Genomic DNA, 24,078 nt, shown 5'->3' on the forward strand with positions numbered 1-24,078 from the left:
TATCTGGAAGTCCCTCAGCTATGTGGAACACGGCAGAGAGCCAGCCAAGCAGGAAACAAAAAATAAATAAATAAATAAAATAAGCCTCTGTGCCGACAAAACACATTTCAATTTGTCCATACAACAGTCTTTTCACATTTCTGATAAGAAATCCTCTCAGCCCACCCCATCACTATTAATGCTTATGTTCTACACAATGTTAATAAGCCAGGTGGTTTGATTCGCCAGTCCTTAGCAGAGCAGCAGCTGTGCCCAGCCGCCCCCCTGCCCCCCAGCAGGGGTAGACCGCCTACATGGGGACTTGGCTCTGTACCTCCAAACAATCTTAGGAGGGCTTCAAGGCAAGGTTATGCTTTGGGCATAGGGAAGACACAGATGTAAGAATATCCGCTCATGTAGCCTATGGTATGGGGAAGACATGTGTCAATCTAGTTCTGACTAATCCAAAGGATTTAGACTAGGAAGCTATTGGGCTGCTTATGCACATTCTTTAAAAAGTAATACTTAAAATTATATTTATTCATTTGTTTGCTTATCTATCTATCTATCTATCTATCTATCTATCTATCTATCTATCTATCTATCTATCTATTTATGTGATTATGTTGGAGGAGCATTTGTGCCATGGTGTGTGCATTTGGAGGCCAGAGGAGAATTTTGTGGGAGTCAGTTCTTTCATTCTACGACGTAGATCCTGGGGATCCAACTCAAGTCATCAAGCTTGGCAGCGAGTGTCTGTGCCTACTGAGCCATCTCATTGGCTCATTGTGGACATTCATTCATTCATTCATTCATTCATTCATTCATTATTTTATTTTACCTGTGCACTTTCAAGGAATTCCAGGACCCAAGCATGGCTACCACAGGACAGAGAAGACCCCAGCATGGCACGGGATCCCTCTTGTCCTAACCCTTTGACATATAAAATCTAGAAACCAGACCATGGAGGCTGCAGCACTCTGTTTAGATACCAGTGGGCTGCTGGGAAAGCCCCTGAGTGCAGGCTCCACCTGTGGTGCCAGCATCCATCCTGGACTATCGGGGAGTGAAGGGGTCTATAGTTTCCCACTGTCCAGAATGTTTGGAACAGAGAGGATTTTGAGGTGAGTGTGGAGAGAGTATGTGATGTCTACGACAAATATGGACATAGGATGAGAGTTCAATGGCCAAGTCCTACTGTCAAGTTGCATTCCAGGGCTGACGTTCTGTTTTTTGGGCAGGAATATGGCAAAGGAAATACAAAGCGACCCCTGTGTGCTGATAGTCATGGAGGAGCTTGCAGCATGGGAAAGACTAAACAGAAACTTCAAAGATGAAAGAAGAGGGAACAGTTCATTTAAGAGTAACTAATGTGGCAGCTGGAGGGATGGCACAATGGTTAAGAACACTGGCTGTTCTTCCAGAGGACCTGGGTTTAATTCCTGGCACCCACATGGTAGTTCACAAGTGTCTGTAACTCCAGTTCCAGGGGATCTGACACCCTCACACAGATATGCATGCAAGCAAAATGCGGGTGCACATGAAATAAATAAATAAATATTTTTTTAAAAGAGTGACTAATGTCCCAGGGAGCAGACTCACAAAGGGCTGGAGTGAAGATGACATTCAGGACACTGAGTGGAGGGCAGACATCTCCAGGAGGCTGTTGAATTTTTTTCACACACACCATGTGACTTTCTGCTTTCTTGTAAAGCTGCAGCACCAAGGTATAGAAGTGTTATTTATCCCAGCCCTGCTTCATACTTCTAGAGCAGCAACCAGGGATCTGAATACCAGAAACCCTGAGCATCCTTTTTATCAGGACAAGTTACCCCCCAAAAAAGAATTACAGACACTCTCAGAAGACGCACAGAGCAACAACAGCAAGTCCCCTCCCCCCATGTTCAATGACATATAGAGAGAAGCATGTGGACCTGAAGATATCAGAGATCAAGGAAATAATATGAACAGGTAATCAAGTTCAGCTTTTAAAAGATGACAAAACATCCTAATTCATTTTGTTCTTTCTGGTTTGAGATTTTCTTTGAGGGGTAGGCAGAAACAGGGTCTCACTTTGTGTCTCAGGCTAGCCTGAACCTCACTATTAGTGCAAGATGGCCTGGAACTCAAAATCCTCTTGCCTCTTCCTCCTAAGTGTTGGGGTTACATGGATGTAACTACTAACTCAAAGCTCTAGTCTTATCCCGAGGTTTAGCCAGATCTCTGCAAGCTAAATCAAAGTGTATGGAACAGTCTGGAAGGAGAGTACTGGCCAGAGGGCAAGGTCATTTTCTAAGAACCACAGGCAGGTTATTTAACATGGTGATCTAATATGTATTGGTACATTTGCATATTCATTTGTGTCTGGCTGTCGATGCATCTGTATCTGTGTAGAGCCTGCCATTAAGCCTGCTTTCCCCGCCTCCGTCCCCAGCTTTCTCTTCTGTTTTCTCTGCCCTTCCATACTTTCCTGACCTCAGCTCTCAGAGTCAGTCATAGCCATAACTGGTCACTGATCACTAGTGAGGGCCACCACAGGTCCCTACTGCACGACTATCGAGGACCGCTCTGACTGTCCCCAGGTCCTCGTGACTCATGTTCTTCACTTTATCCTCTCTCGGAGGGAACCATAGGTGTTTAGCTTGAATGATTGTAGGAACATTTGCAAGGGCTTTTAGTCCCCTCCGGGTGTTGTGCTAAGCCCCATGGCTTCAGTGAGCCTTCTACATATAATTGTATGTATATGTGAGATATATGTGAGTGCACATGTGTGAGTGTGTAGGCCAGAGATCAAAGGGGGCAGGTACCTTCCTCTATTGCTTTCCAGCTTAGTTTCCAAGATGTGAATGTCTCTCACTGAACCTGGAGCTCATCAGTTTGGCTAGGCTGGCTAATTAATGGGCCCCAGGAATCAGCCTGTCTCCACCAGCATTCCCAGCAGTGGGGTAACAGACATGTGTGCTGTGTCCAGCCTTTACACGGGCACTGGGGATTGGAACTCAGGTCCTCATTGCTGCACAGCAAGCGTGTTAACTAGTAAACCATCCCCACAGTCTTATCTCTAGAAATCGTAAAGCTCCAGCAAGTGCTGCAATCTCGCCTAGCTAGTCCTCCTGGCCAGCTGCCCAGAACAGATCAGGGAAAGCCAACCACATGCTCCACCAGCAGGGCTGCAGGAAGCAGGCTTGCTGTTTCCTAAGGGAAGCACCAGCTTTGGGAAATAAGCCGGCCTCCATTCCCACACAGCAATTATGTGCACAATTACATTTCCAGCAGGTGTCACTTAAGAGGGTGAAACCCATTAGGCGTTCAAATGAGAAAGCAGAGTGGAGTCTCTGAGAACACCCGGGAAAGGTGTGCTCTGCAACATGGGGAGGGGATGTGTGCAAGCCTCCGCCATGCTCCGTGTGTTTCTTCCACTCAGTCTGAAAACCGTACTGTGTGCACAAGTGCACAGGCCCGAGGCAAACTGGTGCCGAAATAGAACTGAGCCAGGAGAGCCAGTGCCCGTGATGATCACACATAGTATATGCACATCCAACCAGGGACTGAGTGCGGATAGCATGAGACGCTTCACTTCAAGTCCACGGAGCTCTGACTCTCCATCCTCCTGCCCGTCTTTGAGTTTCCAGGGTACCAAGCACACAGGGAATAAGCAATAAATACACAATAGACTTTTTCATAGCAATTTTCTTCATATTGCTTAAATGATGAACTACATGTTTAGCAGGAATATCTAAGCATGGAGAGTTCCTATACAAGCTTGCTTAAGTTGACATTTACCCTGGAAAGTGGTTGTTATTGCCATCATTACCCTCATTAACAGATGAAGAAACAGGCTGGAAAAGAGAAGGGTCTCACCCCAGGCTACTTGTTAATGAGCTGCAGACCTGGGTTTTGAACCCAGGCCTGCCTGACTCCACAGGCTGTGCTCTTTGCACTACACTGAACAGCCTAAGTTGGGACCCATTCCATTGCAGAAGTGATCCAGGCTGTCCCTGGAGATGCCATATAGGAGGAGACTCAGGGGTCAGAGCCCCTTCTGTCCTATTCACTAGGACTCAGGACCTAGCTGAGACAGAAGGGACTTCAGTTTGTTCTGCTCAGGTCATTCCTGGCTTTGATCCTTTTGGACCTCCTGATGGCCAAGGAACTGGCAGCTGGAAATGGAGTAAGAACGTGCGTGCCCTGGGCACTTGTAGTTGGCAGGCTTGCTTCCTTTCTGACAATGCTCAGCTCCTTTCCTGAGTCATATTCCATTAATATGAAGTGGCACACCTGGGTCCATGCCTAGCCAAACATACCATTTCTGCACTGTCTGAAATGGGGGACCAGCCTCATTGCCCAGACTCTCAGCCTTTCCTACCATTACTCACAGGTTCTGCCGAGTCCATGTGCTACTGTGGCTAAAACCCCTCTATTAGTCAGGGTTCTTTAGAGGGATAGAACTGATAGGATGAATGTGTGTGTGTGTGTGTGTGTGTGTGTGTGTGTGTGTGTGTGTGTGTGTGTGAGAGAGAGAGAGAGAGAGAGGGGGGGGGGATTTATTAGAATGGTTTACAGGCTGTGGTCCAGCTATTCCCACAATGGCTGTCTACCAATGGAAGGTAGAAGAATCCAATAGTTTTTTAGTTCCACAAGTTGGATGTCTCAGCTGGTCTTCAGTATATGCTGGAATCCTGAAGAAGCAGGCTCTAACACCAGTGAAGGAATGGACTTGCCAGCCAGAATGAGGGCAAACAGGCAAAGAGCAAATGCTTCCTTCTTCCATATCCTTTATATAGCGTACCATCAAAAAGAGTGGCCCAGATTAAAGGTGGATCTTCCCACATCAAAAGATCTGGATTTAAAGTGGGTCTTCCCACTTCAAATGATTTAATTAAGAAGAATCTCTCACAGGTGTGCCCAGCTGCTTGGGTTTTAGTTAATTTCAGGTGTAGTTAAGTTAACAACCAAGAATTGCCATCACACACTCCTTCTCCCAGCCCCAGGCTCTGCAGTCATCTAGCCTTTTACATAGGTTGCTCTTGGGTCTTCTTTGTTGCTGCTTTATACCTGTCTATCACGTTGTTGAGGGTGACCTTTGTAAACAATTTCTTGTATCCATTCAACCAGTCACCAAGAAATAGTTACAGGGTGTGACTCTTTACTATGAGGTACAGTTCATGACAGATTTGAGATGGATACAAAAGTCAGTGAGCAGTATCGTTTCCATGATGGAGAGATAGATCTCAGAGTAAGAGCGCAGGTGAAGGGAGCAGCTGACGAACAGCCCCCACTCTGCCTGTCAGCCTCAATGGACGCTTCTGGAGTCCCTTGCTTGGCACCAGGCCATTGTGTACTAACAAAGCCTTGCCTAACACTAAACATATGGGCAGCTACCAATACCTAGATTGAGGGTTCAGGGTTAATATTGCTAGAACAGAGACCAAACCAAGAAGTGCCTTGTTCTACGGGGCTGGAGTAGCAGCCTGCAGTCGAGAGGAAGGAATGCGCAGGACAGAGCACTTTCCACTTCCGGCTCCCTGTTCTTATCAAACCTCCTGCAAGCTGGTGTCCAGGTTCTACCCTCCAACCAGATCACTGATCAAACCTCTCTTTTGGCTGACTTTCATCTGGTCAACAAATTATTCTCCCCGGCACTGCCACTCCCAGGAGTTTGGAATCTCACTCAGAGCAATCCATCATATAGACTCTTTCTGCGGTCAGCACTGTGTGTCTGGAATGCGGGCACACTTCTCTGGGCCTGGGTCTGTCAGTGTGTGAAGAGAGGGTCATATGGGATGCACATGAGGCACCCCTGCCTCCTGTGGCTGCTGAGTGCCAGGGACACCAGCCACTGCCTCCTGCTCTTCCAGTCAGCTCTGGGAAAGAGGCAGGGGGAGCCCTCCAGCTGTCCTTTCTGAGGGAACATGGTGGTTTTGTATGTGGAGCTTTTGCTGAGGGTGGGAGTCACCTTAGGAGGTTTCTGCATCTGAAGAATCTACCCCAGCTTTGCAGCCTGGCCCTGTCTCCTCGCCTGCCACCTCAGGTCCTCTCTTCCGCCTCTCTTTGGGGGTCTATTCATGTATTCATTACATCTAATAAGGGGAGTATACAGTAGGTGCCCAATAAGTGCTCTTTTAAAACAGCTGCCTCAAAAAAAATAAATAAAATAAATTAGCTGCCTCTAAATAGATTGTAGCTTTTCAATGAGTCTGCAGTCATTTGAAGTTAAATTCTAATTTAAAAAGTAAGATGACTAATTTAGATAAAATGATTTTGCTTTGCTCTGATTTTCATTTATTTAGTTAGTAGGAAAACAACATTTTCCCCATGTGTCTATTCACTTAACATACAATTGGCCTCCTGCCCAATTTATTTACTGGGCAACTAACCTTCCCTCATTTGCACTGGATCTTCGATGAGGGGTATCAACCTTATCTCCCCTTACATCCTACAGATACGGGATTTTCAGTCCGATGTCATTTTTACTTACTTTCTTTTATGCTGTATCAAATTTCAGAGTAAAATTCATTTCCATTCATGTCAAGTTGTATCATCAGTGCCCTAAACCCTACACTGTGTGTTGGAGTGAGTCTCCACAGGCCACACACACTCTTCCTATCCCAGCTAGATGGGTGAGTTGAACAGGCAGGAAAAGGCCTCAGAAATGCATCCAGAGGCAAATCGTTGCTTCTTTATGCCATCAGGCCACTGGCTTATGTTTATGTGTTTTGGGGTCCACCCTCGATTTTACTCTTAGTTAAAGGCCTAGCCACTTGTGTAAAAAGTTCTAGTTGAAGTGATGGAACTACTCTGCTCTTCACTGGCTGAGCAAGGTTTTCCTCAGTCGAATGTCACAGGGTCAGAAAGCAGAGAAGTGCCTTGTTCTACAGGACTAGAGTAGCAGCCTGTAGTCAATAGGAAGGAATGCCCAGGGGGAGCACTTTCCACTTCCGGCCCCCTGTTCTTATCAAACCTCCTGCAAGCTGGTGTCCAGGTCCAGCAAGGTGTACTGCTAACAAGGAGCCAAGAGTCCTTTCCCCTATGGTTGGGCTTCTCTTTGACAAACTGTGCTGTTGTGCTTGGATCCTGGGTCCTCTCAGCCGAAGCCCCTGCATGGTAGTGGAGGGTTATCTTACATCAGTATCTGATGTGGAAAATGAGGCTCAAGAGCTCAGGTCCCTACCAGTCAGGGAAAGGCCAGACCCTGCCCTCTGGTGTCAGAGATGCTATTGTTTTAGCCTTGACCAAGTCTTCCCATCGAGTCATGGAAGTGAGAGGTGTTTGAGTCCTAAACCCAGCTCTAGATAAAAAAAAAAAGGATCTCCCCATTATTGAGGAGTTGCGAGATTTTCAATGTCTGGAGACGGTCTTGCATGGATGCTCCTGCAGAAAGGGCAAGATGATGTCCCAAACAAAAGACCAGTAGTTGGTAACATCCAGTGTGTTCTGAAAAATTTGTAATAAGTGACTCCATTGCCAGATTTGCAATCGGGCTTTTTTCGCTAAGCAGTGTCTGCCCTTTTCCAGAACTTAGTCATCCACCTGAGGAAACAGGCCAGCCTGGGCAACTCTAAAACAGTGTCGGAAATGCACCAGGAGCTCCTGCGTTCATTTGGCAGGTATTTTACATCTAATGTCCCGGTAAACACAAGAGACCCAAATCAGGAAGTTTGCAGCAGCAAAGACAGACAAAAAGCAAGTTAATGACCGTGGGGGGGGGGGGGGGCGGGCATTGGACCTTAGGGCGGAGCCAGAGGGTCAGGTCAGACCAGAACCGTGCAAGCAGCACAGAGAAACCGGGGTAAGTTCCACTCTTAAGATGAGGGTTTGTGTGCTATTCTATGACTTTCAATGGGGGCTCCAGGCAGCCAGCAGGAGAACATGTCTGGTGAAGGAAAGGGCAAAAGCATAAACCTGAGAGATGTAGGAACTTTCTAGCAAAGCTAGAGAAGGAGGTGGAGGAAAATTCAAGACTCAGTGCTGGAGATGTGGGTTAGCCACATAGCCAGACTATAAGGGTTTGGTGGCATCTCCAGGGACAAGGACACTGGGACTGTGTAAATCCTGTGGTGACAACATACATACCATTGCTGTGTGTCTGGGATTATCAGCTAGTGGTCCCAGCCAGCGTTGAGGCGCCACTTCTATAACAAGGAACAATGGGACACATAAGGGCTTGTGTAAGAGTGAGACATGCTTCCTGATCCTGTAGCCTCAAAGAACAATCCAGATGGAGTCCAACAGTGTGTGCAGTGGATGCTTCCCTTGCTGCTATGTCAGTGTCTGAGTTAGGCTTGGTATTGCTGTGATAAAACACCATGACCAAAGCAACTTGGAGAGGAAAGAGTTGTAGTTTACTCACAGTTCCAAATACCAGTTCATCATCAAAAGCTGCAAGGGCAGGAACACAAACAGGAACCTGGAGGCAGGAGCTGATGCAGAGCTCATGGAGGAGTGCTGCTTACTGGCTTGCTTACAATGGCTTCCTTGGCCTGCTTTCTTACAGAACCCAGGACCAGAGTCCAGGGATGGCACCACCCACAGTGGGCTGGGGCCTCCCCCATCAATCGCTAATTAAGAAAATGCCTTACAGCCAGATCTTATAGAGGCTTTTTTTTTTTTTTCAATTGAGGTTCCCTCCTCTCAGATGAATTTAGCTTGGGTCGAGCTGACGTAAAGCCAGTCAGGACAGACAGACAACATAGGAAGAAGCAACTTAAGGGAAGAAGGGTTTCTATTGGCTTGAGAGGATTCAGTCTACCATGGTGAGGAAGGTCTGGTGGTGGGAATACATTCACTACACAGTTGGGAAGCAGAATATGATGAAATGTGGCCTGGTGCTCAGTTCATTTTCTCCTTTTTTATTCAGGAGTCTGGCCAATGGAATGGAGTTTCTTTCATTTAGTGTGAGCCTTTCCAGTTCAGCAATTCTATCTCAAATCTTCTCAAAGACATGCCCACAGGTTTGCCTCTTAAGTGACTGTAGACTCTGCTGAGTTGCTAATCAACATTAAGGACTGGCGTGGAAGCATCCTGCCAAGACCCTGCTTCTCATTGCTTCCCCCAAACTGTCAAGGACTGTCTGAAGAAGCGGTCTAACCGAGAGGAACTTGGAAGGACATTGACAACTAAATCCAATTAGGTATCATTGCTAGGAACCCTGGAAGAGAAGGAGGCATTAGATATAAAACCGGGAAAGCTGAATAAATTATAGCTGTTAGTTAAAATAATTTCCCAGGATTGGTTTATCATCTGTAACAAAAGAAGCATAATGAAAGTATGGAAGTAATAGTAATTGAAAGGTTAGTATGAGGAAAACTCACTGCAGGGTATCGAGGGATTCTTGGTACTGTCTTTGTAGTATTTTTGAAATCTGTAACTTCAGAAATCCTCATTTTAAGCATGGAGAATGTATGATAAAAAGTAGAAAAGTAAAGGGGGAGATATTTGTAAAACACACCTTCCCACCTGGATCTTCTGGTTTTTCCTCTTTGGGTAGTGCTCTTTCTCTCCCGCTGTGGTTTCTTCTCTGGCGATGTTTTCAGCTTTACTAGGATAGAACTGGCATGTGTCCACCTGGGTGGGCCTCGGAGGGCTGAGCAGGTGGGTAAGGATGCTGAGCATGAGAGGAAGTCTGCATTGAAGTCTCCGCCTTGGTTTCCTCCCTGGGGCCAATTTCCAGGGAAGCAAATATGCTGTTGCTCATTAACAGCCCTGATGTCCCACACCTGGTGGTCCTTGCACTTCCTCTGGAGGACATTGGTCCCAGACACTCGGGTCAGTCAATAAAAGGCCACCTGTGACAAAGGCTTGAGCTGAGCTAGAAAGCAAATATGTCGTGAGATCTTAGAACCCCTGCTCTCACTGTGAGAAGCTGACCTCTGCTATGAACCTGCCACCCAGGGGACGAGTTCGCATGGAGAGCCTGCTGGGCTTTGTGCCTTCCTTTCTGGTCTTTTTGTTGTTGTTGTTTGGTCTCTTTGGTTCTGGCTGGTGTCTGTCTCTTTATAAACACTTTTAAAAAATGTTCAACTGCTTCTTTACTAACACAGGTTGCACTAGCTCTCAGTGGTCAGTCTACTATAACTAGAACCAAGAGACTTCCTCTCATAGAATTCTACCAGGAGTTGACTGCCCCAGTGGGAGGAAAGGATTCCCGTTATATTCCCGTCCCCATCCATCCACTCTCTAGAAGAAATGGTGTTCTCAACCCTTCTGAGTTTGGAAGGATCAACGCTAACCTTATACAATACTAAGTATCCACCCAGACAAAATCCCCATAGTAAAGTGTCTCACTATCTCTTCTGAGTGCTGTCTTTTTTTTTTTTTTTAAGATTTATTTTATTTATCATGTACACAGTGTTCTGTCCGCATGTATCCCTGCAGGCCAGAAGAGGGCGCCAGATCTCATTACAGATGGTTGTGAAGCCACCATGTGGTTGCTGGGAATTGAACTCAGGACCTCTGGAAGAACAGCCAGCGCTCTTAACCTCTGAGCCACCTCTCCAGCCCCCGAGTGCTGTCTTTTTGATTAGCTTTGGTTTCATTAAACTGGCTTCCCTGACCTGAAGCAGGACACCCTGACCTCCCTAAGAATTTGTGTGTCACAGTGGAACTTACTGGCATTCAGTGAATTGATTGACGGTTGGCCTTCCCCTACGTTCATCTACCAGGAAGAGAGTCACATTCAACTCACTCATGCCTCACACACACGCAAAGACTTGACTGTGTGTTATTACCTTTCTTTCTGCAGAGCCTCCTTCTCATCCTCAGACGTGCCTCCCCTAGTGCTTATTCCTTGGGGGCTTGACTTCTGGCCAGTCCCATAATGAGCTCCCTACCTTAGCCCACACACTGACCTTCTGGGTGCCTTGGTGCATTCTCGCCGAGACTTTCCAGACAGCACTTCCACCTGCAGATTTTCTCCATACCTTGATCAGCTCAAGTCCAGGCAGGAAAACAGAAAAACCCCAGGTGTTTCAGCAGAGGGAATCTAGTACAGGAAACTGATCCCGGGACTGAGGAAACAGCTAAGAAACTGTCCAGAGAACAGCTGCTGCATGCCATCCCTATCACTTCTAGGCTGGGAGGACAATGAGGAGGTGGCATTTCTAGATCCCAGAAGCTGGGGTAACAAGGAGGAGCCAGAAGCACATTGTAGAATACCTCTCAGGACCTGAAACAACAGAGAGTATGTATGTGGTCACTACTGAACATATTATCTAAGACAAAGCAAGAGCAGGATGGAGACTCTGGTTGCTCAGGGTCTTTCATGAGCCAAACCTGTCCAAAATCCAGTGAGCAAGGCATGCTGAGAAAACTGGTTCCCCACAGACCAGAGCAGAGAATGGCTGTATGGGGGATGGATCAGCAGCCAGCAGCCATGCAGTGGCTGTTCAGTCTTCTCAGATGTACCAATCAATTTCAGCCAGTGCTTACCTGGGTCCCTCCATTCCTGAAACCTGCTCTTTTCTTATTTCTCTGATCATAACAGCTGACTTCTTGGTAAAGGCATCTTGTTCCTATGCAATCTCCTGAATAGAAAGACTGAAGATCAGGATTCCCCTTTACCTTGGGAAGAGGGCAAAGAACTATGTCACACTCTGCTGTCAATAGTCCTGGCTCTTGTGTATAACTACCGTCTCAACTACTTTGTAGGCAACCATGCCCCTTTTCTTTCATGAGATCTTCAAGGTAGAATGTTCTGTCCATCCTCACCACCATGGCAGCCTTCGAGGCTAAGCTAGACCTTGGACAATTATCTTCTGATGTACATGATCTAGCCCATCACTCAGAGGCCACTATTCAGGTACATTCTGCTGGTAAGGGCCCTGTTCAGGAGCTATCAGGAAAAGCTAGTGAACTGCCTCAGGGTCTTCTGTTCTTGTCCAAGAAGGGTCATCAGTTCCAGCCTTTCAGCTTTGTGAGCACATTTCCCTCCTCTGCTTGCTGAGAGCCCTTACTGCTAGCACAAGAGCTCTGGACAGAGGTAGATGTGGAAGAAAAAAAAAAAACAAAAACAAGACAGAACAGAAAAAACGAAGGTCCTTCAGTGGGTGCAGCCAAGAAAACAACACGAAGCATGAGAAAAGCTCTGTGACTCTTTCGCTTTGCTTTGGAGCACTGTAAGGACGCAGGCACGCAATTGTGTTTGGATCGGGAAGAAAGGCATAACTTCGCTGAAGAAAATCCTCTCCAATTTTATTCTGGCTGTTAGCGGGATTAAAGGAAGCAGGGAGAGGATTAGGTTGTGCAAGGCAGTGGCGGCAGCAACCAGGCAGGACAGGGCCTCTCTCTGCCTGGGCTGTGTTAAGACAGCATTTGCAGCAGTGGGATCCCACGGACTCCTGTCCCCAGCCTGATGGATTCAGCATCGAGCGGAACCATTTGTGTCCCTCCTCTCCTTAACTCTAATGGCAATGGTAATTATTAAATATTAATAGCAGTATTAGCTAAGACTGCTGCTATTCATTTGAGATTTGAGGCGACAGAACTCCACCCCCACGCCCAGTCCATTGTACTTACAACAAAGTGACTTCCTACTGTCTCCTAGAACCCAAGACAAAGGCGGCTGAGCCAGCTGGAGAACAGACAGAGGTGCCGTGGAGTTAGGATGGAGTTTTAGCCCTGGGAGGTTTGTCCTGTGCTGTGGGTGCCTCTGGTCCGGTTCTCTGGGTCTGTGCGCTTCCTTCTCTCCTGCAGACTTTTGTTATTGCCATGATGAAATAAAAACAACTGAGGAGATAAGGCTTCATTTTGGCTCACAGTTTAAGCATCCCATTCAGTGGTTCTCCCTTGAACACAGTTCCTCATGCTGTGGTGGCCCCCAACCATAAGATTACTTCATTGGTACTTCACAACTGTAATTTGGCTACAGTCATGAATCATAATGTGACCCCTGTGAAAGATTCATTTGACCTCCCAAAAAGGTTAAGAACCTCTGATGTAGTCCATCATGGCAAAAAAAGTCAGGGTGGCAGCAACATGGGACTACATTGTGTCTACAGTCCAGAAGCTGAGAGAGAGGAGAACTGATGCTCAGTCCACTTCTCCTTTTACAGTCTGAGGTTTGAGCCCATGGGATGCCACCGCCCACATTCCCCATGGGTCTTTCTCCTCAGTCAACCCAATCCAAATACTTCCGCACAGACACGCCCAGAGGTCTCCATGGTGATTCCAAATCCTCCCAAATTGACATCAAGATTAACTACCACACCCATGGTATGAGTTTCTAAAGGCTGCTGTAATAGAAACCATATACAGAAATGGGAGAAGGAACAGAAAAAAAAAATTTTTTTTCACAGTTCTAGAGGCAAAAAGTCCCAGGTCAAAGTGAGAGTGGAGGAGCTAGGCTTCCCTGAGGGTGTTGTAACAGAGAATGACCTGGTCCAAGCTTCTCTGCTGACTTCTGGAAATCTCTCACCTGTGATGGCCTAAGTCCCATTGTCATATGCCGTTATCCTTTGTGCACATCTGCCTCTGTGCCAACATTACCCCTTTTCTAAGGACATCAGTTTACCCGGATGATGTAGTTTTATCTTGATGAGCAATAGAAGGGTCTATCACCTATGGAGGGTTTGGATTCAAGCCTCTCTGCTGTGGAGGACACATAGTTGACCTTCTCTCTACCGGGTTTCCGCAACAGAACCTCTTTTCAGTCATTACACACACACACACACACACACACACACACACACACACACACACACACACACGAGTCAGAGTTGACCTGCAAACCTATGGAAGTCTCACAATTCATAGCATGCTATGACTGACATTGCAAGCCACTCATGCGTAAGCATCGGAATCACCAGAGAGAATACTAAATAGAAAAACCTAACTACTATGCCCAAACAAGAAAATGGTAGATTAGGTCTAACCTGCTTTCCACATCAGCAGAGCGGGCACACAGCCTCTCTACAACATATCTAGAGGTGGCTGGTTTTGCCTACAGAGGCCCTGCATAAACATTCCCTCACAAATGAGGACATCCAGTTAAAAATGTATAGGCCTGAGACCTACATATGCACTTAGGAAAAATGTATTTGCACACACATACAGTGTGTGTGTGTGTGTGTGTGTGTGTGTGTGTGTGTGTGTGTGTGTGTGTGTGTGAGAGAGAGAGAGAGAGAGAGAGAGAGAGAGAGAGAGAGAGAGAGAACAAATAAAGGGGAAAAAGCCATGACATAATAAAATAATTTCAGAGGAGATTGCATAAAGCCATCTGCTGCCTTTATTTCCCTCATATGCATTTTAAAAGTATAGTTGTTCACCCTAAAACATTCCATCACACCAATGGTCTTCTGAGCTGCTCTTCAAGGTCGACTGCAAAGAGGAGGTCAGGTGGGAGAGAAGGCATGTAGGCGAGCACAGGACTCTCACCTGGATCTGTCCCAAGCAGGACAAGCCAGATTGGCTCAGGTGACTGCCTTGCTCTTTGGAGAAGGTGCCATTCGGGGCTTGAGGCAGTCTCTGTTGGTGAGTTTGTATATGACTATGTGTGTGTTTACTCTCTGATCTGAACATTGAACCACCAGCAACTGCAACTACCATAATAAAAAATGATATAATCAGCTTCACTTAGTCTAGGGAGATAGGCTTCAAAGGTCGGTATTATAAGTGAACTCAGGCATGCAGTGTGTCTTCTCTTCTCCCGTTGACTTGCTATTTTAATGGCTTTGTTTTCCTCCAGAGACAGAGGAAGGGAAGGGAATTAACCTTTACTGAACATTCATCTCAATGCTGCACTGGGCTGGGCTGCACTCACATGACCAGCTGAGGGTTTGCATCCAGTTCGGATATGCCATGCTTCCCCTGTTAAGCCTTGTTGGCTCCCCTATCTCTCAATCTGGTCTGATTCTGGGCAGAGAGCTGGGGAAATTGGCAATATTAAGATGTTATCAAATAGGTTGGCACTCGTAATTGGCTTGGATTAGAAGCCAAAGCTCTCAGCAAAGCAACAAGGTGAAATATTTTGAGCTAATGATTTATACAATAACAAGATGGTTTTCTGGAGGATTGCTTATGTTCTGGAAGATGTAAGTCCTCTTCAGAACAAGCTGGTGATAAGAAATCTCACAAAAGCTGAAGACTCTGGGGCTTGGTTGGGTCTCAGAAATAAGGCAGCTAGCATGTAAGGAGGAGTCACTGATAAGCTAGGAATCCAGAAATGCTATCCATTGCCAAGGAGCATCCAGTCTACAGAAAGATGAAAAGTCAAGTAACTACAGGACTCTGGACATGAAGACATAGTAAGAGTATGTATCTCAATATGGTTTCAGAACTTCTCTCCTCCCCACAGTCCTTTCTTCAGCTGGGAAGAAGCTCAACTATCTGAGGTCAGGGCCAAGGTGATCAAACACTCAACAAAAACAACTCTAGGAAGGAAGGGCTTGTTTTTGGCTTACAGTTTGAGGGTACAGTCCATCATGGAGGTGGGAGCTTAAGGCAGCTGGTCACATTGTATCTGCTGCCAGGAAGGGGAGAGAGGTGAAGGCTGGTGTTCAGCTTGCTTTCTCCCTTGTATTCAGTCTGAGACCCCAGCCCATAGAATAGCACTGCCCACAATTAAGGTGAGTTTTCCCACATGAATCAATTCAGTATAGAAACGCCCTTACAGGTATGCCTAAGGAATTGTCTCCTAGGTCATTCTAGATCCTGTCAGACTGATAATTAATATTCACCACTACAGCATCTTCATGAAGAGCTAGCAACGCCTAGAACATTGTGTATTAAAAGACAAAAAGAGCACCCTGGTGCCTGAGGCAGGAGGATTGCCATGAGCTTGAGGCCAGTCTCAGCTCTAGACTCTCTCTGAAAACAAAGTAAATAAACAGACAGAAGGAATTATTTCACTGCCCATTGTCATAGATGTACTAAGGTAGTTATTATATGCCATTCGTTATTTTCACCTCTGTTTAATGAGAATGCATAAGAAGCTAGGAGATTGGCCCAAAGCCAGGGAGCTGGTGACACTCCAGGTGGGCTCAGGGATGAGCTCACTGTTCAGGGAGGACTCTCCGTGCATGTGGAGCATCTGGTAAACTTAATGTCACTGTGATGAAATACCTGAGAAAGCCACCTAAGGAAGGGTAGACTCACTCTGTCTCAGAGTTCAGAAGTTTCAGACCAGTGACAGATAGATCCTCTGGCTAAAATAGTGAGTTCCTCCATGAGCAAAGACATACTAGTGCCCTTGAGTCTTCTGTCTCACACCCAGGGTTTTGAAGCCCACTGCTTGAGTGATCTCAGCTTTAGGTGAGACATGAAAAGATGAAAGTGAACACTCCTGGATGGAGAGGAGGGCGGTTTCCCTCCCACTTTGTGAAGAATGGTACAAAGGAACCAAGGAACATTTTATCTCCTTGATCCATGCTCCTTTAGGGGAGACACTAACAGAAGCCACCCATGGGCTCTCTGTCAGGATGGCCCAGAAGCTGATGGAGCCACAAACATCCTGGGCCATACAGAATGGGACATAGAAGCAGAAGCATGTGTGTTAGGTAGACATGTTCTGTATGGAGTACGAACATGCTTCTAAGAACACTTGCAAAGGAACAAACAGGGTTGAGAGCGTGTCTCTACTGCTTCCTGCCTGAGGATTAGGGGCAAGCAGTGTAGAGCCCCAAAATCCTTCCTTTCTCACCAGCAAATCAGGAAGGATAATGCCTGCCTCCTGCGGTTATTTAGAAGGCTCAGTAAGATCAAAACACCTAACAGCTAGCCAAATACCTAACCTATAGCCAGGAGCTTCCTGGCCTAGTTGCCTCCTCTTCAAACTCTTCACCTGTCTATAGCAGATCTCCAGTAAAATCACACCTCCTCTCAAAAGCTCTCCTTGCCTTCCTTTGTCTAAGCAGCACTTGCAATCTTGACTTGGCCTTCGGGACCCTGCGTGATGAAACTCTCATGTCCTCTCACGCCCATATCTGTTATCCTATACATAGCTACACTGTGGGATAAGTGCGTGTGTTTGCCATTCTTGCTCCTCCTACACTTTTTCTCCCTTAATGGAAGAATTCCATCCCATCCCCCCCCCCCCCCCCCCCGTATCCCTGGGGCAAGTCTGAACTTCCTTAACACATGCTCTATTAAGTCCTTCCTGGTTCGTCAGTCAAGGAGATCCCTCCATTTTGCCTTTGCCTATGGTTTATCCGAATCTCTTAGGAAACTGCTGGGGCATAGTAGTTTTTGTGACCAAACCTTATTTTCCTTGCCTGTAAAGTTTCTGAAGTCAGGATTTTGTCCTCAGTGTATCCACCCAGCATCAGACTCATTATATGAATAAATGAAGGATGAATGAATGAATGAATAAATGTCATCCTTTCCTAACTACACTTCCCTTAAATGGAGTGTTAAAACTTTTTCAGACACCAATATGTGCCAGCTGATTTTTGTCAATTTGACACAAATCTAATATATATAGGGAGAGAGGATCTTAGTTGAGAAAATGCCTCCCTAAGATTGGCCTCAAGGCAAGTCTGTCAGCTACAGTTTTTATTATTGATTGATGTAGGAGGGTGCAGATCACCATAGGCAGTTCCACCACTAGGAAGGTGGTCCTGGGTTGTTTATGGAAACAAGATGAGCAGGCCGTGAGGAGCAATCCAGTAAGTAGAACTCCTCCTTAGTCTCTGCCTCAGTTCCTGCCTCTAGGTTCCTGCCATGGCTTCCTGTTCTGACTTCCTTCATGACAGACAATGAACTATAAACTGAAACAAACCCATTCCTCCCCAAGTTGCTTTCGGTCATGATGTTTATCACAGTAATAGAAAGCAAACTACAGCACCATGAATATCTTGGTTTTATGAACAGTCATTGTGATGTTTACGGGAGGCTTGTGAAAGGGAAGGTATGCCGGGCTGAAGACTGAACAGGAAGTGACTAAAGAGGTGGTTTCCCCTGAGGCCTCAGCCATGATGAAGGCAGAAAGGGAACAGGCAGGGCAGCTCTTGCAGCTTCCTCCAGGTGGGGAGCCAAGGGGCACAGCTTTGGCCTGCAGCCTTTGTGGGCTAAGGGGAATCTTAAATCCCAGACAAATGTTCAGTCACGCATCATCCACCCAGATCAGTGGATGGGACTAGGACCCCAGAGGATGTTGGCAACAAACCCAACAAATCTAGATCCTAGAAGCCACGGTTCATTTGGGATAGGTCCAGACACAGACATTTGGGCGTGCTTTACCTCACCCATGGGTGGAGTGGAATAAGGCGGGTTCCTACTCTCTTTGAAGCCCCAGGGAATGATATTCTCATGAATAAGGGCTTTGTAAATAGGAATTAAGTCTTTGCAGGTTAGTTTTTGTAACTTAACATGTTGGAGTCATCTAGGAAGATGGAACCTCCATTGAGAACTACCACCATCAGATTAGCTTACAAGCATGCCCGTGGGGCCATTTCTTGATGAGTGATTGATGTAGGGGTGCCTAGTCCACTATGAGAAGTGCTACCCCTGGGCTGAATCAGAAAGCAGGCTGAGCAAGCATCAATGGCTTCTGCTTCAGTTCCTGCTTCCAGGTTCCTGGCCTGAGTTGATGTCTTGGCTTCCCTCAGTATTGGACTGTAAGTTGTAAGATGAAATAAATCCTTCCCTTCCCAAGCTGCTTTCAGTCATGGCGGTTGTCACAGCAACAGAAAGCAAGGACAAAATCCCAGAGCCATTTGAGAGGCATAGAATGAGAGTCATACCCTAACTTAGCATGTGTGTGTGTGTGTGTGTGTGTGTGTGTGTGTGTGTGTGTGTGTATGCACGCGTGCACACATGCACTCATATGTTCTCGTGCACAGGTTACACATGGACACATGGACAAGTGAGTGAAGGTCAGAGGTCAGCCTTGGGTGTTGCTTCTCAACTGCTTTCCACTTTTTTTTGTGTGAGTCAGGGTCTATCTCTCTCACTGACCTGGAATTTCTCAGCCAGTTGGCTAGGCGAGTTAGCCGGCCAGCTTCCAGGATTTGCCTGACTCTGCCTCCCTTCCCACCACCGCTAGCATTAACAGATGCCTGCTGCCAGGGCTGGCTTTGTATATAGATTCTAGGGACCCACACTTAGGTCTTGGACTGAGCCATCTCCCCAGCCTTTTATTTTGATTTACAAGAACTTTTTTAGTTTTTCTCCAGACGCTCATGAGGTCGGTAGGGCTTGACCCTGGGGAGGGGGTGGGAGGCCTTGGAAATGCTCCTGCCTGCCAACTGCTTTCCGCTCAGAATAATTAGAACTTACAGTAAAGAAACATCGGAGATACAGAGAGAGTTGGCAAATGTTCACACTTACAAGATCTTTGTTTTTAATGGGAATTACCAGTGATTCCTCACCTTATAAGAGACAATAATGTCTTCTTAGCAGGGTTCCTAAGTATATTTGGCAAATATGTATTCAGGGAACTTCTCAAATAATGGCTCGAGAACAAAACTCAGATACATTAAGTGTCTTGACACTCAGGTCTTCGCCTGTGGGATCTTTACGCAGAAGGCATTTGGAAGCGTCTGTTATGTCCGTGGTCCTGCAGTTTTTGAGGATCTTCGTTCAAATTTCAGTTCCTTTTGTAGCAATCACCAGAGGCAAGTGACTTAAAACCTTGTAGCCACATCCTACCTTTCTTTCAAATGGGGCAGAATTTCTTGCATTCATTTGACAAACATTTACTGTGCAAAGATACTAGTGATACTGATTAATCAAATTTGTAGTTGTTAATTCGAGGGCAAAAAAGAACTTCACATGTCACCCAGTTCAGAGTTTTTCTTTTCCAATGAAGAAACTGAGGCTGAGAAAGGGAAAGTCATTTGACAGGGGTTGCCATAGCAAGGGGGCCAGAGCAGAGTTCTTCCATGGGAGAGAACCCCTGCCCAAGTGACTCTGAGACCCTGTATTGTACATCCCAGCGAAGCAGGTCCACTTTCTACACCAGATGCCAAGGCTCAGAGAGCCAAGCTGCTTCACTCGTTCTGGCATGCCGCTGACAGGACCACCGCAAGACTTCAGCCCCATGCTGTGTGTGTGCCTTCCACCCCACCACAACACAGGATCAATCCTCTCTGTCCATCAGACAGTCGCTTTTGTGCCACAAGCCCTATACTGGCACCTGGGATGCACAAACCAGCTATATAGCCCCTACCCTGCAGAGGCTGGGTCTACAGGAGAACACACGGCAGGTGATGACTGGAAGACAGTGTTACTGCTCACAGCAAGAGAAATGCAGCACAGGAGACGGCTCTCCTGAGTGCCATGGAGAGGCTGTGGAGATGACCTCTTTATCCAAGGTCTTCAGGGTTTAGAACGCCACTTGCTTTGCTTCGTGGCCATGGGACCAGGAACAAATGCCGTGTTCCCAACCAACGTACATTTGCAAAGGATGCTGGGGAGAGGACTGTGAGGAAGCACTGGGGACCAATCACGCTCTCACTTAATCCATTCTCTTCTCTTCCTCAACAGAAAGCACACCGCCCTGTCCTCCAGGATCCGATGGCCTTGGAGAGGGGGCTGCAGGGCCTGCGGACACCAACTCTTCCCAAAGTGCTGACATGGAGCCAGGTCAGTCCCTGTCATCTCTGATTTTCTGTCATCAACTGCGAGCCTGAGGCTTAGTCAGAAATGCATTTTAGAATCTGGAAATGCATATGCTTTTCAGGCTGTATAGGAAATTTAGGAGATCAAGTGACAGTGGCAGCGAATTTCTTAATAAGAGGACAGGAGGCAAAGGCTGCTGGGAGCTGTAGTGCCTGTCTTAATAAGAGGCAAAGGCTGCTGGGAGCTGTAGTGCCTGGTGTGTTTGCCTGGTGAGGAGATGGTGGAACTACTGCTGGGCTGCTGTCCTTGGGATCCTCCTCATGTTTCATACTGCAAGCAGCACAGCATAAGTGGACTTGGGCATCCAACAGGAATGTGATGATGGTGCGGGCAGCCAATGGGTACAGGCTACGTCTGTCCAGGGCAACAAAAGCTATGATGGATTGGAGTTTGTTATCGTATCCAGGAGACCAGGGTGCAAGTCCTGGAGCTCGTAGTGAAGCCAGAGGCATGGTTGAGTAAGAGAAGACAGCAGTAAGTGAGGGACTGTCAGAAGGGGTCCAAGAAGGTTCTCTAGAAGGCTTTCTTCATGTTGCCACACAGTGTGGCAACATATAATGGGTAGGAAATGCAGCACAGTGATGATAAAGCTGGGCTGTATGTGGAAAGGAGCAAGCTGGAGGAGTGTAACCCACAGTAGGGCAGCTTCGTTCATGGAAAGAGACCCCCATGAAGGAAGCTGCAGAGCTGGAAATGAGGAGAGGGGAGTAAGCTCTTCACTGGAGATGTACTGTATATCCACCCATACCAAGTTCAGATTCTTGTCCTCTGAGCAGTCCCATAAGGAGACATTTGGGCTCTATTGGACTCCACATTGCAGTAGTAATGAATCAACTCCAGAATCTCAGTGGATAAACAGACTGAGTTCTTACTCATAATAAAGGCCAGTGCCGTCTGGTAGAGAGCCCTCATACTACCTGGAACACATGGACTCCTTGGTCCCTGCTCCAGTACATACAGCTGGAAAGTATTGGCTGTTAAGCACTTTGGATCAGAAGTGACATGCCCAGCCTACTGGGTATTTCAGTCTCTGCTTGATGTCCAAGGTCCTGGGGTCTGTGGGAAGGAGGTAATGAACAAGCCCTAACCACATTCACTAGATTAGACAATTATTTTGGCTCACAGGTCAACAATTGGGAGACTCAGAGGCATTCACTGTACTATCCACAGTCTTCCAAACACAAAATACTGTGGTTTGGGTGTTGCATAACCTCTGTTTGGAACATTCATATTGCCAATCAACAAAGACATATGGAATAGTTACCATAGTCTGGGAAATAACAAAACCAGAGGTGGCTGGAGAATATATAACTGCACAGCACAGCAAATGCTCTGCCTTGGGCAGATGGTGCTCCAAGAGCCCCTGAAAGTTGGAACTTCTGTCTGTAGGGACAAGTAATATGAGAGCACATGCAGAGAGGCTTGACTTACACATCTCACTTAGCTCACATTACCCCATAAGTCAGTTTTCATAGCCCCATTTCCAAGATAAGAAAACTGAGTATGGCTCAGCCAGGTAAGAGGAGAGCATACGTGTTCCTCAACCCCATCTAAGGCTCATGTGCAATAATGACATGGTTGACCAATAATGACAATAGTGACCATGATGTCTATCGGTTCCAATAGAACTGTAACTGGATCTCCCCCACTTTGTCTAAACCTTATAAATACGGTCTCTGGTCTTCCTAGAAATCTCCAACTAGGGCTTTCTGTCCCTGCTTCCTCAATATGCCCAATATGGAGTGCTGCACTTTGGAGACACCGGCTTCAGCCCTGACAGAGGGAGACTGAATTACTCATCCCTATTATGGTGCCACCCACAGAGCTGGGCCTGGTGCAAGGCTTGTTGAGCTCATCTGTACTAAGGGAGGAAAGAAAGACATTGTGCAAAAATATCTGGTTGAAAGATCTGAATCTGGCAGGGTGGGGTCACACACATCAGCAAGTCCTTGTCTCTCCAGCTCCATCAGCCGTCACCCCATCTCTGCACTGAGTGCAGTATTTGCACTGACAAATCTCTTCTGTACTTTTCTCATCCCTCTGATCACCTCCTCTGTCTGCACATTGACCCGGACACACTTGGTCCTGTATTCTGATGGTAACCCGCTCACTGGGTTTGGTAGCCTTTGTCCCTTCACCTGTCTAGCACAGGGGCACCTGTCACAGCACCTCTCAGATCATATCATGTGTCTGCCAAACCTTCCTATGATCATCTACCTTACACTGACAAAAAACAAACAAACAAACAAACAATAGAAGCTCTCCTATCACACACCAGCCTTGATATCTAGTCCCTGGGTCTTCTTTCCATCCAGGACTCTGAGCACTAGTTTCTCGTGCCGCTCACCTTATCCAGGTTCACTGAACCATAGAAATGTTCCTGCTTTGGAGCACTTACCATGGGCTTTCCTTTGAGAAAAATACTTCTGGCCTAGGGAACAGAGCACACAGAAGTAAAAGTCATTGTCCTTGTGAGCTGACCCATGAAGGATGGGGTGCCTTTAGTGGAAGTATGTCAGCTGCCCCAATGGCTGCAGAGGTCCAGGGGGGTCCTCTGGCCCCAATAGCAAGGAATATGGGGGGGGGCATAGCCTTCCTTATCCTACCACACACTGTGGGAAAGACCATTCCTCCCAGCCTAGGTCTTTCTAGAACCCTCTTCCATTGGAATATTTATGTCCACCTGATGTGTTCTTTATTGCAAGATATGTTTATTCATTTCTAACCATCTCCCATTAGGATCTGATCTCCAGGAGAACAGGTATCTCCTTCTTGTCCCTGCAATGTCCTCGTGCCTAGAATTATGCCTAACGCACAGTAGACAGTAAATACAGAGTGAGTGAATGAATGAGAAGTCATTGATCAACAGTTTCCACGGTTGCTCACTTCCCTGCTAGTCCCAACAGGACTTGAACAACGCTGAACCCCCAAACCAGGATATGCCCACTCTTCTCTCCTCCACCGTTCTCTCTGCTTGCCCAAGAGACTAAAGTCCCTAGGGCACATCACAGAAGTCACGTTGTCCCATCTAGCACCCAGAGCTCCAGGACTTTCAAAGGCAACAACAGATCCTGGTCTTTGAGCCTGCTACACTGGAAGGACCTGGTTACTGTTCACTGGACTCAACAGATGGAACAGAACTTTATCAGCCCAGGGCTCCTTGGCTCCGCCTCCTTTTCAGGTCCTCTTTGCCTTCAGTCAGGCACTGGGAAGCCCTGGTTATCAGCCAGGCCCCCTCCTGCCTACCACCTGCCTCAGAGATCAGGAAAAGAAGGCAAATGGAACACTAATGAATTCAGAGCTAAGCTAAATCTGGAGGTGTTGCAAACAGCATGGAGGAGGGAGACAGGACTTCAAAGGATCTCTCTGAGAGGGAAGGGGAGCCAAGGATGTAAACAGTGAGGATCAGTTTCACACTGACCCATCTTAGACAACCACATGCAAGGGTGACCCAGATCAACCTCCTGTCCCTAGGGGTGTCACTTGGCAATCTTTATATTAGAGACCTTTTAATTGATGGGCTGACTCATTCAAGCTTTTTCACTC

At 46.8% G+C, this 24,078-nt stretch overlaps 1 protein-coding gene across 16 annotated transcripts in view; it reads left to right on the forward strand.

Annotated features, from left to right (window-relative positions):
* Window positions 1-24,078, forward strand: part of Tenm4 (teneurin transmembrane protein 4) — a 766,582-nt gene that overhangs the window by 240,961 nt on the left and 501,543 nt on the right. For all 16 annotated transcript variants that reach the window (XM_042280283.2, XM_076547381.1, XM_076547377.1 and 13 more), the window contains one exon: window positions 20,398-20,496. In XM_042280283.2, coding sequence (XP_042136217.1) covers window positions 20,487-20,496 — 10 coding nt within the window. In that variant the 5' untranslated portion in view covers window positions 20,398-20,486. The remainder of the gene's footprint in view (window positions 1-20,397; window positions 20,497-24,078) is intronic.

The sequence above is a fragment of the Peromyscus maniculatus genome, chromosome 1, assembly GCF_049852395.1.
Source record: "Peromyscus maniculatus bairdii isolate BWxNUB_F1_BW_parent chromosome 1, HU_Pman_BW_mat_3.1, whole genome shotgun sequence".
Taxonomy (NCBI): Eukaryota; Metazoa; Chordata; class Mammalia; order Rodentia; family Cricetidae; genus Peromyscus; species Peromyscus maniculatus.